This window comes from Vombatus ursinus, unplaced genomic scaffold (genome assembly GCF_900497805.2).
Source record: "Vombatus ursinus unplaced genomic scaffold, bare-nosed wombat genome assembly UNPS02014832.1, whole genome shotgun sequence".
Classification (NCBI taxonomy): Eukaryota; Metazoa; Chordata; class Mammalia; order Diprotodontia; family Vombatidae; genus Vombatus; species Vombatus ursinus.
In genome coordinates this window covers 50,095,976-50,111,889 of record NW_020954610.1, presented here as the reverse complement: position 1 = coordinate 50,111,889, position 15,914 = coordinate 50,095,976, and the positions used below count along the sequence as shown (strand labels likewise).

Here is a 15,914-nt window from a genome sequence, read left to right as displayed (position 1 = left end):
GTACAACATATAGGAATAGATACAAAGTTTGTACCTCAAGGGCCATCAGAGATTTTATTTATTTATTTTGCTTAACCCTATATAATAAGTGACATTTCACAATGTTAGAAATAATACCTCACTTTATATTGATATTTACATGAAAACTTTTGTTGTTGAGCATTTAAAATTAAAGGAAAATCAAAATTTAGTCACAAAATCAAATTTAAGAATTTTAAAGTGACAATCCTAAAAATTAATTCTTTACTACTGACTTCCTAAATTATTTACTTTCCCCTTGCCCTTTTTCATACTTTAACTTTTCTTTCTATGTTGTAGCTCTCATAATTTCTTAACAACATATCTTCCAACCTATAAAGTGGATAATAATAAAACTAAATTTGTTTTGTACATGTTACTTACGAATGCCCTGCTTTAGCACTACAGTATTTTCTGTTTTTATCTGGTTCGATGACTTGACCGTTTCTCAAACACTGGGCACATACAAACTTTATCTTTAAATTAAGAGATCCATATTTTATTTGATTTCCCGATACCTTAAATAAGAAAAAAAAAATTATAGAAAAACAAAAGATAAATTATAGGGAAATTAGAAGAACTTTTTCCCAAATCAAAAAGGTACCACTATATATCCAAACTAAATAATATGTCTGTTTTTAATAACACTGATAACATCTATAACTCACCCTAAAATAAAGAAAAACATTTAGGGCAATCCTCTGTATTATAGTAATAACAGTAATAACAACAATAAAAATGGCTAGTATTTATATAGCACCTACTATATGCCAGACATTGTGCTGAGCACTTTATAAATATTATTTCATTTGATCTTAACAACAACTTTGAGAGGTAAGTGCTATTATATACATTTTACAATTGAAGAAATTGAGACAGAGGTTATTTGACTTGCCCAAGGCCATACAGCTACTAAGTATCAGAGACTGGATTTTATCTAGGTCTTCCTGACTCCAAGTCCAGCAATCTATCCACTGCGCCACCAGCTGCCTCTCTTACAAAGTAAAATGTATTTCTTTACAAGTAACCACAAACACAACCCTTACCCACCTCTCTGAGAAACAGAAGATGCATTGCCATTTATCAGGAAATACAACTAATGCAGTAACTACCAATGCAACAAACAGAAGCAGATGCTCAAGAAATACTCTGGGTGGGAATGAACGAAAAGCATCCTTTTTCCACATGAATTTTTTGACTTGACTTGAATATTAAACAGAATGTCAGTTACCACACATAGGATCATGTCATCATAGCTCCAGAGCTAGAATTCTAGAGCTAGTACTCACAGCCATCTTGTCCGGCTACATCATTTTACAAATGACGAAACTGTGGGCCAGAGAGGTTAAGTGTTTACTGCCTGCAGTCCTCCTTCCTAACACACAAGTCCAACTTGTTGCCCACTTTCCAACTCTAGCTCTCCTATAAATGTTCTTCCCCAAGGGACTGCCTTTCTTACATGTGTTTGTATCTCCAGTGCTTATTATAGCACATTTTAAGTGCTGAGAAATGATTTTTCATGCATTCATTCACTGCCCAAGGTCACACATGTAGTAAGCATCAGAAGAGGCAAATGAACCCAGGTCCTCCAACTCCAGAGCCCATAATGCTCTTTCCACTCTAGCATCTAAACTATATTGAAATCAATTTAACAAGTGATTTCTCTCATATTAGTCCCAAATGGGATATCAAATGCAGAGTATTCAAATGGAAATACCTGTGCTCCATGTGCTTTTGCTTCCATGTTTTGCCAATATTGCTTAGATTCTTGAGCAATGGCATCATGTGTTATACCTAGGAAGTACAAAAGCCTTTATTTTAATTATTCCCATAATAACTTCCACTTATTTGCAGAAACTCAAAAATGTCAACCAATGTTTACATATGCTCATATGTGCTCATTTATATTTACTTCCTCATTTAATGTTTAACGAACAAGGTAGTACTGTATTTGGGGGAAAAAAATTCAGCAAACAATCGTTCTGAATTCCTAAGAAACCTTTCCTCCTAAGAAATTCATACCAAGCTCATTTGTAGCAACAACTTTAAATTAGACTCAATGCATATTTTCTTAAAAGGTAACTCAACAGTATAATTTCCCAAAATGACAGCTTCTACAGTTCTTAAATTTTAATACAGTTATACAGATGTTCACATAATGCTTTATAAGATGGCCTTACTATTTCTGGTGAAGCACACTTTCAATTCTCACACACCTGTTTCCTTTTGTATTATCCAGACTTTTAATTCTACAAGGCTATGAGCATAGTAACACTCATCTTCCCTTAAGCAGCCATAGCGAACTTCATGCCGACACAGATCAAGTTGACACTGACTATGGAAAGCACGGATTTTAGAATACTTGACTGAAGTTTCTCGTAAAATGTGAACGAGGCACCTAATGAGAAAAGGAAGGCAATATTTCAATTTTATGCAAAAGTATTTTTGTTTCAAAAATGAATCACAAGCAACATCAAAGGTCTCTATTGAGAATGTATTTAAGTCATTATAAAAACAAAAAGTAAACTTAAAAATAACCGTCTGATGGAACCCCTTAATAATAAGCAATCTATGTCATATAATGCTTTTATTATATGTAATAGTTAGGTTAAAGAATATGATCTGATCTATGGTATATTCAACTTCATGCACTTATAACAAGATTCTTCCACATTAGTGAAATATCAATTTAATTTTTTCTTCACCTGGAAAGGCCACTAAAAAATTCCTTTCTACGGACTACTCTTCAAAATAATACCAACAAAGAACACAATAGCATGACAATACCACTGCTTCTATTTGGTATTGAGAAAGAAACTTTATGTACTTTCTACTTTTCCATGACAGAAATGAGAAGAAAAAATGCCAACATACTTGTTGTCCTCAAATTCATGCTTTGTAACCGGGTGAGAACAAGAAGAAGAAATATCTTTATTTCTCCTGCTTATTATTCGGGGCTTATGATCAAAACATTTCTGGAACAGACAAGAAGTAGGGTTTATTATAAAGACAATATCTAAAATAAAAATTCCCTAACTAGAATTTTTATTTTATCATCACAGTATTTCCAATGACCCACTGTTGACATTCACTAATTTTTCCATTCAAACTAAGTTTTTTTAAAAGATTCAATTTTATAAAAGCTTTCAAAGAAAATGTACATTTAAACTGATGATTGCCAAAAAGCCTCATCAAAATTTTGCAGCAGAAGAAAAACTTGGAAAATGTACCTCACAAAGGAATATAAATTCTCCATGATGTTCTTGAAGAAGTTTGAACACTGTGAAGTTTATCTTTCCACTGCCACCAAAAAGAGACTCTCGACTAAATGCACCTTTTCGTTCCAATGTCCACACATCAATCTCTTCTTGGCAATAGGCAAAAGTGCAGTGACCTGGATATCTACACTCTTCCTCAGCAGCAACATCTACGATTAAAAACATTAAATTGTAAGAGCTTAAGGCATTTTGACAGTTAAAAAAAACAATTTATAATAGTTTAGCATATTAGGACAAACCTCTAATACAACACCATCATCCTTTTTACTTTGTAGAATAGTCCAGATACAGTTTAAACCCACATACACATACACCCGACATTTCATAAGCATGACATTAACAAGTTTAAAGAAATGCTATCCATAATACAATCAAGTTTTTACTTTTAAAATATGTTAAACACAATTTTACATGTTTATGTCATGGAAGAAAGCTTTTAAACTCTAAAAGGAGTGTTTATCTCTAAACACTGGACAACAAAGTTCTCAAAGCTACTAAGTTTCACCAATATCTCAAGCATTTCACTGATGTTATTCAGCTTAGCTCCAGTCAGAGGCAACAAGACTGAGATAGTCTGATTGATTGATTGATTGATTAAGAACTGGGTTTCCCTATCTCATACTGGACGGAAATGCAAGGGCCTTACTCCTAGGCTCAGTCCCATGAACTGCTCTGTGACTGACCCAGGCTGGTACTCCCTTCCTAAGACAATCTGGTAGCTCTCCCACTCCTTGGGGCTTACTATGCTCAACTTACTGCAGACAGCTGATTGGCTTAGTTCACTGAAACTCAAAACTCCTGAGCTCAAGACTAGCATCACTAGTTCACTAGCATTAGCCTCATCAATAACTGGGATTACAGCCATGTGCTACCACACTCAGTTCCTCCAAGATACTTCTTGAAGTAGATTAGGACTCAGTTAACATATATGGACTATAAAACACATATAAGAGAACCTAAACAACATGGCAAATATAGTAAAAGAAATAGTAAAAACCCACTCCAAATAACTTGCTCTAGTTACTAACTTTAAAATAGCGACAAAGGTGATTCTCTGCCACCAAATAATGGGTAGTATAATAATAATTAGTAGTAGTAGTAATAATAATACTCTCTAGCACTTACAGAGGGCTGGAAGTTTAAAAAAGTTCTTTACAATTATTATCTCATTTGATTCCTGCAACAATCCTGGGAGGTAAATGCTATTATTATTCCCAGTTTACAGTTGAGAACACTGAGGCAGACAGATTAAGTGACTTGCTCAGGATCACATAGCTAGTGAGTAGATGAGGCCAAATTTGGACTCAGGTCTTCCTGATTCTGAACCTGGTGCTCTATCCACTGCACTACCTCACAAATATTTTTATTTCTCTTTTTGCTGATTAACAGTGTAATCAAAATATCTGGGTTGCTTACTCTGAAATATAATATATTTTTCATCAATAACTGAACACTTATTTTTTTCCAACCCAATGAATAATAATAATAACAACATAATAAAATACCTTTACATATATAATAAGGCCCTTCATAATTTGTCTTTGTTGGTCGTGGACGTATTTTTTTCCATGATTTATCTTCAACATTCTTTATTCTACCAATTAAAATGTCTTTCTTACATTTATGATCTAAAGTATGAAGGTAGGTATAATCCATTAATTTAGGACCTAAAGAAACAAAGAGAAATATAAGATTTTAAATGGTTTAAGCTAGTTACAATCACAAACTGACATAAAGATAGAATTCATATCAACTGTTAAATTCCACTGAAAATACCCAAATTATCTTTAATACTCCTAAATGGAAATTTTAAAAAGCAGCTCTCAAACTAAAGTGTAACTGTAATAAATGTCAGATTACACAAGACACCTTTCAACATCATTCCACCTTCCATATAAGGAAAGAACTAATTAAAATGTTCGTGTTTTACAATACTCAACAATTTAAACGTGAAGAGGAGAAAGCTCAAGATCAATCTGTTATCCAAGAATCCAAGTCTGCCCTCATACAACAGCACCACCATCTCACTGATTATTTACACCATCCTTTTAATTTTCTCCAACTACATTGCTTTTCTTAAGATACAAAACCCTGAATTGCCCACAGAATCTTTTAAACAAGGATAGCTTACATTTTTTGTTTTATTTTCAATACTTTTTTAGAGACAGCTAAGTATTTTCTTGTACTTTTTGACAAAATAAAGCCTTAGACCAACGACACAAGAAAGCATTCATAAAACTTCCTAAATATGTTCCCCTGATTGCTTGGAATCAATCATCCTCTACACTTAATTGGAATCCTGTTTCCTAAATATATTGTTGTGTACTTGTCAGTTTTCTACCTGTTAAATTTTGGTACCACATGGCTCCTTCTACTTCATCCCCAACCAAGCTTTGACTCACTTTTCCCTCTGGAAGCTTGGGGAGGCATATTTCACTTCGTATGTTCTCTTTCACAGGATACGTACTAAGGCTAAAAATAAATTAGCCCCATCATCAACACCTGGGGTTCTTTACTGAATGAATGAAAAAGGCATTTATTAAATGCTTAGTATATGCTAAGCACAGGTGACACATGGATCATGGTAGGGAGTGAGGTAGGAAGCAGGACCCCTAATCTGGAAGGTGCTGCCACTCTGATGTTTATCTGCTTACTCTTCCAAAAAATTGAGGTTAAATAACATCTTTTGTTTCCAGATATCCCCCCAAATCAGTGAACTATCCCTCTGAATGAAGAAAAACTGTTACAAAAAACCAATGAGTTGAGTTAGGCTGTGTATGAAATATTCTCTATCAGGAGTCTCCCACTTCTCTACCCACTGTTTATGCTTTTCTTTCACAAACAGGCTTTCTTAGCCCATCCTAAGGATTTTTCTCCTTATCTACTTTTTGTATTGATCTGGTTATGTAACTCCTCAGTTCAAATCTCTACAATGCCTTCTTTCTTGCATGCCAAGTAAGTGTAAGTTTCTTGGCCTGGCATCTAAAATTTTCTTACAATCTGATAGCACCTTGAATTTTTATACTTCTCTAATATTACTTCCTTTCCATGGTCCAGTCAAACTGAAACACCTAATATCCATCCCAAAACAACCTGCATTTTCCTGACTCTGTTCTTTTCTTTTAATCTTCCACTCTCAGCCTAATGCAGGAGTTGTTAACATTTTGTGTGTCATAAGCTCCATTAAGCAGTCTAGTAAATCCCAGGAACTCCTTCACAGAATAATATTTTTAAATGCATAAAATAAAACACATAGGATTACAAAGGAAATCAATTATACTGAAATACAATTACCAATTTTTTGGACAAATTCACAGACCCCAAGTTAAGAACCCCTGTCTTTTACTTCTAACCCTACTCTTTTGAAGCCCAACCCAAATGCCAGCTCTGTCAGAATTGATTTTCTGATTTCTCCAGTTGGTAATGATCATTATTCACAATAGAATCCACATAATGCTGTTTACCCATTAATAAACATACGGTAGAAAAACTATCATACAAAATAATATCACAAGCACCTGGTGGATGGTAAGATCCATGAGGGCAGGGACTCCAACTTAATCTAACCTTTGTGTTTCTGCCCAGGGCCCAGCACAGTGAATTGTACACAATCAACAGTTAATCAACGTTTGCTGAACTGGATCAAAAGAATTCAAATTCATACAGATGAAGTAAACGATTCATCAACATTCTGATACTTTAAAATTATTCCTAAACATAATATACAAAGCATTGTATGAGAAGTATGCTATTAAAACATAACCAAAATGTAAACTATAAGAAAATATTCCTACAAAAAGATTTACTACCTAGACTAAGGTAAAAAATACATGGATATACCAGTGTAATGTCTTTAAATGAACTATTCTGAATTCAAATCAAATTCAACCAAACTTTATTGATATTTTCCCAGAACTTGCCAAATATGTGAATCACATGACATGATCAACCTATTGTTAAAACTCTCATTTAACTGATTGTCAGCAAAGTACACGAGTGTTTTTCACATTTGCTTACTTCAGAGACTGAGTTTAAACCTTACGAGATCTAATATATGAAAACGGGCACATTGTGAACAACAACAATTCCAGAGGAAACAAGATGAAATATACCACCCACCTCCTGAGTTTTCAAAGAATTACGGTGCAGAGTGAGGCATATATTTTTGGGATATGGTGGGAATTTGTTTTACTAGACAATGCATATTTGTTACAAAGGGTTTTTTTAGGAGGAGAGTTGAGGGAAGGAGGGAGGAGGGAGAAAAATAGGTTTTTGTTAAATGATTAAAAAAATTAAATTTGAAAATGGGCACACAGGTCTTAAACTTGATTATGGACATATGGGTCTTATTTTGTACAACGTCTATTGTACAATGTCTGATACACAATTTTGGTCCAATAATTCTTTCAAGTAGACTGGATTATAGAACATTAATTATCATATTTTTAAAATTATGCTTACATCCCTTCAAATTCACTTCTTTAAGCAAGGTAAATTTGCTGATCATCACTTCATGATCCAGCCATAAATCCTGCACTACCACTTACTATATGAACTTCAGCAAGTCACTTAACCTCTTCTGGGCCTCAGTTTCCTCATCTGTAAAATGAAGGAGGCTGGACTAGATGTAGATGGCCTTTCAGGTCCCTTCTAGTTCTAAATATATGATCCTATGAAATGAAAAATTAACAAGTAATTCATACACCTGATATAATACAATAAGGGACAAATAAAATGAAATATCTATCATCTACCCATATTTTTCTTGGTGATAAAAACTTCCAAACCAGGAAAGACAATAACTGTATTACCATTTTCCAGAAAAAAGTAGGGGAAAAAAACCCAAAGCAATATGTAATGCAGTTATGACAACAGACCAGTTGCATATCCAAGATTGCCCTTTAGTTCCTATACACTTTTTAGGTTATTTTTTATTTTAAAATAACAGGTGACATCATTTTCTTTTTATACATGCCAAATCTGACACCCTTTTTTCAATCTTCATCCATATCAACCTATCTGCAGCATTCAGCCCTGCTGACCATCTTCTCCTCCTAGATATTCTCTTCTCTGAATGTTCATGACTGCTTCTCTTGGTTCTCCTTTCACCTAACTACTCCTTTGACATCCCCTTTAGTAGATCATCATCCATATTACACCCCACTGTGGGCATGTCCTTTTGTATAGCAGGCTTCTCATCATTCCTGGAACGCACTCTTTCCTCACCTCCAACTCTTAGAATCCCTAGCTTCTTTCAAGTCCCAACTCAAGTGCTGCCTTCTACATAAAGCTTGCCCTGATCACACACCTTTAGCTGCTAGTGCCCCCTACAATTACCTTGGTTTTACTTCATACATATTTGGTATACACTTATATGTGTCTGTCCTGAGCCCTCTTTTATTTTCTTTTGTCTCTATACTCATTCACTTGGTGTTCTGATTAGCTTCCATGAAATTAATTACCTCTATGTAGACGACTCCAAGATTTACACACACACACACACACACACACACACACACACACACACCCCTCCAAGTATCCCTCCTGAGCTTCAGTTGCACATCTCCAACTACCTATTAGACACTATAGATGTTCTAATAAGCATCTAAAACTAACGTGCCCAAAACAACTCAAATCTTTTCCCCAAACTGTACCCATCTTCTAAATTTCACTTTTTTTATCTTCTACCATCTTTCTGGTCACCCAAACTCACAATCTTGACATTATCTTTAATTTCCCAGGCTATATATACAATCAGTTTTCAAATATTTTTGCTTCTACCTACTCAATATCTCTTGCATTCATCCCCTTTTCTCTACACACAAAGACACCACCCAAGTTCAGAACCTCATCACTTCTCACCTAGACTACTGCAACAACTTCATAAGTGGTCTCTCTCCCTCAAGTCTCTCCCACTCCAATCCATCCTCCACAGAGCTACCAAAGTGAATTTCTTAAAGTTTTGGTCTAACCACGTAACTCTGATAGTAAACCAATGCCAATGGCTCCCTATTGCCGTTAGTGTCAAATATAAAGTCCTCTGTTTGGTATTTAAAGACCTTCACAATCTTGCTTCAATCTACCTTTCAAGCCTTGCTGTAGCCATTGCTACCCTTCCTGAACTTTGTGGTCAAGCCAGATGGACTCCTTGCTACAAACAATACATCCCCCATTTCCATACCTTTGTACAGCCTTTCTCCCACACCTGGAGTGCATCCCTTCCTCACTTCCAACTCTTAGGATCACAACCTTCCTTCAAGTTTCAGCTCAAATATTTTGAAGCCTTTCCTGATCACAGGCCCCAGAACTTACATATGTACACACTTCTCCTGAGAGAATATACACTCTTCAAGAGCAAAGACTGTTTCACTCTTGTCCTTTCCTCCCTAAAACCTATATCATGACTGACATGATACACTTAATAAATGCTGCATCATTGACAGATCTAGAATAAAAAGAATTTCAAAATAGGAAATATTTTCACAATGTCTAAGTAAACTAAATTCTTTAAAATACACATATATATTTTATCAAATAAAAACAGTAACTTTCATGACTAGCACCTCAAAACTGGAGTAAATTGGTAAAAAAAAAAGTAAAGGAGATCTATAAGATAAAAGTAAATAACTGTTGTTTCAGTCAAAAAGTCTAATGATTACCTAGAACTGACTGGAAAGAACACAACAAGCATATGTTATGTGAAGTTTACTAGCTATTCCAAATTATACTACAGTCAATCAATAAACATACAATCAATAAATATTTATTAACTAAAAGGTCAAGATACAAAGAGGCAAAAGACAGTCCCTGCCCTTAAGAAGCTTAATATCTGGGGAAACAAGCAAACAAATATGTACAAACAAGCTATATTCAGGAAAAGTAGGAAAATAATTAAAAGAGAAAAGCATTAGAATTAAGAAGTGTTGGGAAAGGCTTCCTGTAGAAGATGGGATTTTAGTAGGGACTTGAAAGAAGCTGGGGAAGCTAAGAGGCACAGTTGAGGAAGGAGAGCATTCTGGGCATGGGGGACAGCCAGAGAAAATGCTCATAGCCAAGAGATGGAATGTCTTATTCATGGAACAGCAAGGAGGGCAGTATCACTGAATCAAAGAGTTTGTGAAGTAGGTGGCACCCATGTTTTGAATGCCAAACAGAGGATTTTGTATTTGGTAAGAGGAGCCACTAGAGTTTACTGAGTAGGGGGAGTATGACATGGTTGGACCTGTGCTTTAGAAAAATCACTTAGGTGGCTGAATGGAGGATGGACTAGAATGGGTAGAGAGACTTGAGACAGGCAGATCCACCAGAAGGCTATTGTAATAGTCCAGGCATGAGGTGATGAGGGAATGTAGAAAGTGATAGCAGTATCAGAGGAGAAAGGAGGGCATAGTTGAGAGATGTTGCAAAGGTAAAATCAACAAGCCTTGGCAAAAGATTGGAAATGGGGAAGATAGTGAGGCATCAATGATGACACTTAGGTTGCCAACCTAAGGGATTTGAAGGATGATGTTGCCCTCAACAGTAATAGGGAAGTTAGGAGGGAAAGAAGATTTAGAGGGAAAAATAATAAGCTCTGTTTTGGACATGTTAAGTTTAAGATGTGTACTAAACATGCAACTTGAGATGTTTGAAAGGCAGGTTGGAGATTCTAGACTGGAGGTCAGTAGAGAGACTGGGGCAGGAAAGGTAGATTTGAGAATCATCACCATAGAGATGGTAATTAAATTCATGGGACTTGATGAAATTACCAAGTGCAATAATATAGAGGAAAAAGAGAATCCATGACAGAACAAGGTGAGGCACTGAGTGCTAGAGATCCTGACTTGGATGAGAATCAAGCAACGGAAACTGAGAAGAAGTAATCTGATAGGTGAGGAGGAGAACCAGGAGAGAGTGGTGCCCAAAAAATATAGAGACAAATGCATCAAGGAAAAAAATAGTATCAAAGGTTGCAAGGAGGTCAAGAAGAATGAGAAATGAGAAAAAGACATTAAATTTGGTAATTGAGGAGTCATTGGTAACTTTGGAGAGAGCAGTTTCAGTACTTTTTACTACATATTAATCAAATCAACTCAGTTTTCAACAGTAAATTTTAATTTATCTAAAGGAATACAATGTCTTCCATAGTCTGATTCTTACCTGATTTTATAAAACAGAGTTGACATGCTTGCCGCAATTCATGAGATCCTTCAAGTGGATTTCTTCCAGCTACAGATGAAGATACTTTAGGAGACCCACTACTAAAAACATTTCCAAAATCATTTCTAGGTTGATTTGAAATTCCTAGGAAACTCTCAGAAGCAAACAAACTAGCTGGTCCATTCATCTGTGAGAGAAATAAAGGATATAAGGATATACTATCACCTGCTTATTATTTCAATATCACTGTAAAAAAAAACAACACTAAAATAAACTAAATTCTCTATAAATAGTGCACTTCTTCATGCTTCATGCTGACTACTACACAGCCCCTTAAACTTTTAAAATTAGACTTCAAACTCCCATTTCGAGGGGCCTGTTTTTTCAGTTTCTTTTTTTTAAAGAATAATTACTTCATTTAACTTTTTCATCCTCTTTGAAAAATAAAAAAAGTGAATTTTCTGTCAATAAAAAATGTTTATATACTTTAAAGTTTATGCTTAAACAATTCAGCTCAGTAAAGTACATAATTCAGTGTGATACGACCATCCTTCACTTAAGGGAGTTTACTACCAAAATCCCCAAAGAACATGATTTTCACATTGTTGTACACACCAGAAACAAATTCCAGTGTGTTTAATAACTTATTCAACTACTTAAGCTCCTTCTTTTCTTCTCCAATAAACACATGTACTTACAAGTAAAATGGAAGAATTACTGTTGTTAAGTAGTGCTCCCTCTCTAGAAGTTGATGTGGGCAGATCTAAAAAGAACAATAAAAAAGCTTCAATGGACTTTTTATTCCTGTCATGCAAAAGAACACAGTAATTTAGTAATTCAGTGCAGATATCTCTTTTCACACCTGCCTTTTTGTACCTTAATTCCAAGGCATACTGAATTTTACAGATTTCTAAGTAATTAAATCTTCCTGTTTTAATGAATATAACCTTTCCTCTGGAACCCAATCATGTAAAAATCATGCCAATAGTTTATGAATGAGTAGCAATTTCCAGATGTAATTGATATACTTTCAAAAACTATAAGATGTACCTAATACATCATCAAGAACTACAATCCCAAAATGGCAAAGGTGGAAAATACAAGAGTGCTTCTCTAAAAACCACTAAGCATGAAAGTGTATTTTGTAATAAAGAATGCACAAAGTTCATGGTTGCTTTCCTTTTCTTTCTCTCATTAATGATGAAGCCCTATTTCCTTTCTCATCTTCTCCAAGATCTGTTACCTGGTCAGTTTAATTTTACAGTGTATTTATGTATATAAAAATATTATAACTCAGGTCTTTTTATAGTAACCTAGGCAAGTACTTGGTTTCTTCTCCTATAAAATGGGGGGACTGGATGAGATGATCCTTAAAATTCCTTCCAGCTCCAACTCATTATTCATACAATCCCAGTCAGGACAAAGACTGAGTGGGCCCCTGAAAATATAAGCAGCCACCACAGCAGCGAATTCCATGGCTGACCACTTTCTGGCTTTCCACAAATGAAGTCTAAAATACATTGCTTTCATTTAACAAATTTTTCTCTCTACTAGTGATATCTAATTTAGCAACTTATAAAATTGCCTATAGTATATATAATACTTATATAACTCACTATAAAGAGTCTTTAGCTTGAAGAGAAAAATCTAAAAGTTCACTGTTTTTCTAAACACAATACAAAACCTTTTAAATTTTCTTCTCCGAAACAAGTGAAAAATCTTTCTTTATTTCTTTTAGTCTGATTTTTCTAGAGTTTGTCTTGCCCTTTTTCTTTAAATGAAATTTAAAACTAAAGTAATTTTTAATTAATTCAAATAAGTATACATAAATGATTAAACCACTTCTATATTTTATTCATTTTTCAGAATCAATTGTTCTGGGGAAATGAGGCAGAAATGACAAAAACAAAATATTAGCTATATAATAACTTAATTCAGATAATTACAATGGAAATTAGCATTTCAAGCAAAAGTAACTTTAAAACTTAAATCTAAGTCTCTATACTTTAAAATTGAATAATAAAGTCTTCCTAGTACCTATTAACCAAGAGTAAAACTTTTTTTAAAAAGCTACCAAACAACAATTTCATTATTTTGAACAAACTTGAAATATTTCAAATGTGACTCAAATGTTTACCTCTTTTGGAGTCACTCATTGAAAATGTATTTAAAGAAGAACAAAAATCTTCCAATGATGAAGTCAAAGGCTGTGGATACATTTCTGAAAAGGAAGATGCAGGAACATACCCTGCACACGTTCCTAATAAAGGTGCAGAAAAAGGTATACTAGGAGTTACACTAGATGTTGGAATGGATCCTCTGACTACTGTGGCTGTCTAAAGAAGAAAACAAAAAAAAAAAAAAGTATTTTTACAAAGTATCCACAAAGAAAAATACTTAAGACTTAACTGTTTGAAATGTGATACACAACATATGAAAGTGTTCACCCTCACAAAAACAAAGAAATGCAAATTTAAATTATCATGAAATAATACTTAACATCAATAAAATTGACAAAAACAAATAAAAATGACAAAACGCAATGGTGATGAGGCTGTGAGAAAAGTAGATACTATACATTGCTCTACAAAAAGATTGCACTGACTTGCATCAACCTGGTAATAGAACAAGAGTTACCAAACTGATCACATATTTGTCTTACTAATCTCACTATTAGAAATATATACCAGGGATATAATTACAAAGAAAAGTCTGTCTAAAGCTGCTTTATCTAAACAGAAAAGCTACTAATCTATAGCCTGTTTATTTCCTAGACAACGAAAAGGAAATGACTAGACTGTGGTGTATGGATAGAGCTCCATATCTCTATTAAGCATGACAAATGAGAAATATGTAGAAATTTTGGGGTACATGTGAAATAATGTGAAGCAAAAAAAAAGAATGAGAAAGACATATAACAATCCTCTAATACTAAACTATACACATACATATAGTTAATCAATGTTTTTCTTAAACTGTTGAACCCAAAACTGAACATAATACTCCAGATGAGGCCTGATGAGGATTGAATACACTGATACTATTATCTTCCTATTCTTGAAACCTAGGAGTTTCTTAATGCAGCATAAGACTACATTTACTTTTTTGGCTGCCACAAAATACTGCTGACCCATAGAGCATGCAGGTCACTAAAACCCCAGATATTTAACTGCTATCTAACTATGCCTTCCCCATCTTGTATGTGTGAAATTATTTTTCTCTACCCAACTGCAAGTTTCTACACTTTTCACTAATTTAATTTTATCTTATTAGACTTCATCTGATGCCAAGATATTTTTGGATTCCAAGTCTTATTATCCAATGTGTTTGCTATCTCATCCAACTTTCTGTCATCTGCAATACAAGTAATTAATAAAAAATACAAAACAGAACAAGGCCAAGCACAGATCCTCAGAGTAGTCCAATGGAGACCCACTGTCACCCTGACACCTAACCATTAACAACTATTCTTTGAGTCCTGCCATTGGAGCATTTCTGAATACATCTAATTATATGACTGTCTAATTCATTTATCTCTAGCTTCTCCACAAGAATAGTCTGAAATACTTTATCCAAGGAGATCAGAAGAGTATTTAAAGGGAATTATTGGTGTTATTATATTTATGTACTTATATATACTTTATAGCATATAATTCTGAATATAAAAAGCATAACATTTAGCAAAGTCATTAGATTAAGGATACATGCATGCTTCAAAGCTTAAATCAAAGAATAACAGCTAGAGATCAGATGACCCAGTTTGAGTTTTCTTTTGAAATCCAGATTTAAAGTATCAGTAAATTTACAGGCAAGATAAAAAAAGATTAATGGGAATATCTAATGGAATGCAAATGTTACTTTATCCAAAAGTTAAATTCATTTTTGTCTGTAATAACAATAACATTTACGTAGGGTTTTTTATATATCCCCAAAGTGCTCATGTGAGGGAAAAAAAGTCTTCTGGGAACAGTTCTGTGAAGTTGAAGAAGGCCCATAAGGACACAGAAGTACTAACAGCATGCAGCACTAAAATCTAACTTTATGTAAAGAAGCTGCATTTGAGGAAAATATCCATTCAGATGGATTTAGTTGTAACTGTGTTTTATATGGAGATTCTAGGTTTATTCCTGTAATGCTACACTTTGGGATTATATTCTAAATAGTTTGCCATCCCCAATTTATTTCTAGAATGTTTGGAAAGTAACGAGGTTCTAGGAAAAAGAGACAAAACAAGACGCACACACACACACACACACACACACACACACACCCTTAAACTCCCATTCTCAAGAGACCTATTGCTTGATATTTTTCTTTTTGTTTCCAATAGGCCTCCATGGCAACCTTCCCTGACACACGTGTTTTTTAATTTTAATATATGAGAGAGACTAAGAAGGCCTTGTTCATTTGAAATATAAGTAGAAAAAACATATAAATGCAGATGAGATGATATGGATACATATAAAACCATGAACTCTG

General features: G+C 34.2%; 1 protein-coding gene across 3 annotated transcripts in view; it reads right to left on the bottom strand.

The window, feature by feature from the left end:
- Positions 1-15,914, bottom strand: part of ZC3H7A (zinc finger CCCH-type containing 7A) — a 53,902-nt gene that overhangs the window by 11,568 nt on the left and 26,420 nt on the right. For all 3 annotated transcript variants that reach the window (XM_027839323.1, XM_027839322.1, XM_027839324.1), the window contains 9 exons: positions 13,573-13,771; positions 12,134-12,198; positions 11,436-11,622; positions 4,802-4,963; positions 3,249-3,445; positions 2,893-2,993; positions 2,235-2,416; positions 1,736-1,812; positions 403-536 (listed from right to left, as the gene is read on the bottom strand). In XM_027839323.1, the coding sequence (XP_027695124.1) occupies positions 403-536; positions 1,736-1,812; positions 2,235-2,416; positions 2,893-2,993; positions 3,249-3,445; positions 4,802-4,963; positions 11,436-11,622; positions 12,134-12,198; positions 13,573-13,771 (1,304 nt within the window). The remainder of the gene's footprint in view (positions 1-402; positions 537-1,735; positions 1,813-2,234; positions 2,417-2,892; positions 2,994-3,248; positions 3,446-4,801; positions 4,964-11,435; positions 11,623-12,133; positions 12,199-13,572; positions 13,772-15,914) is intronic.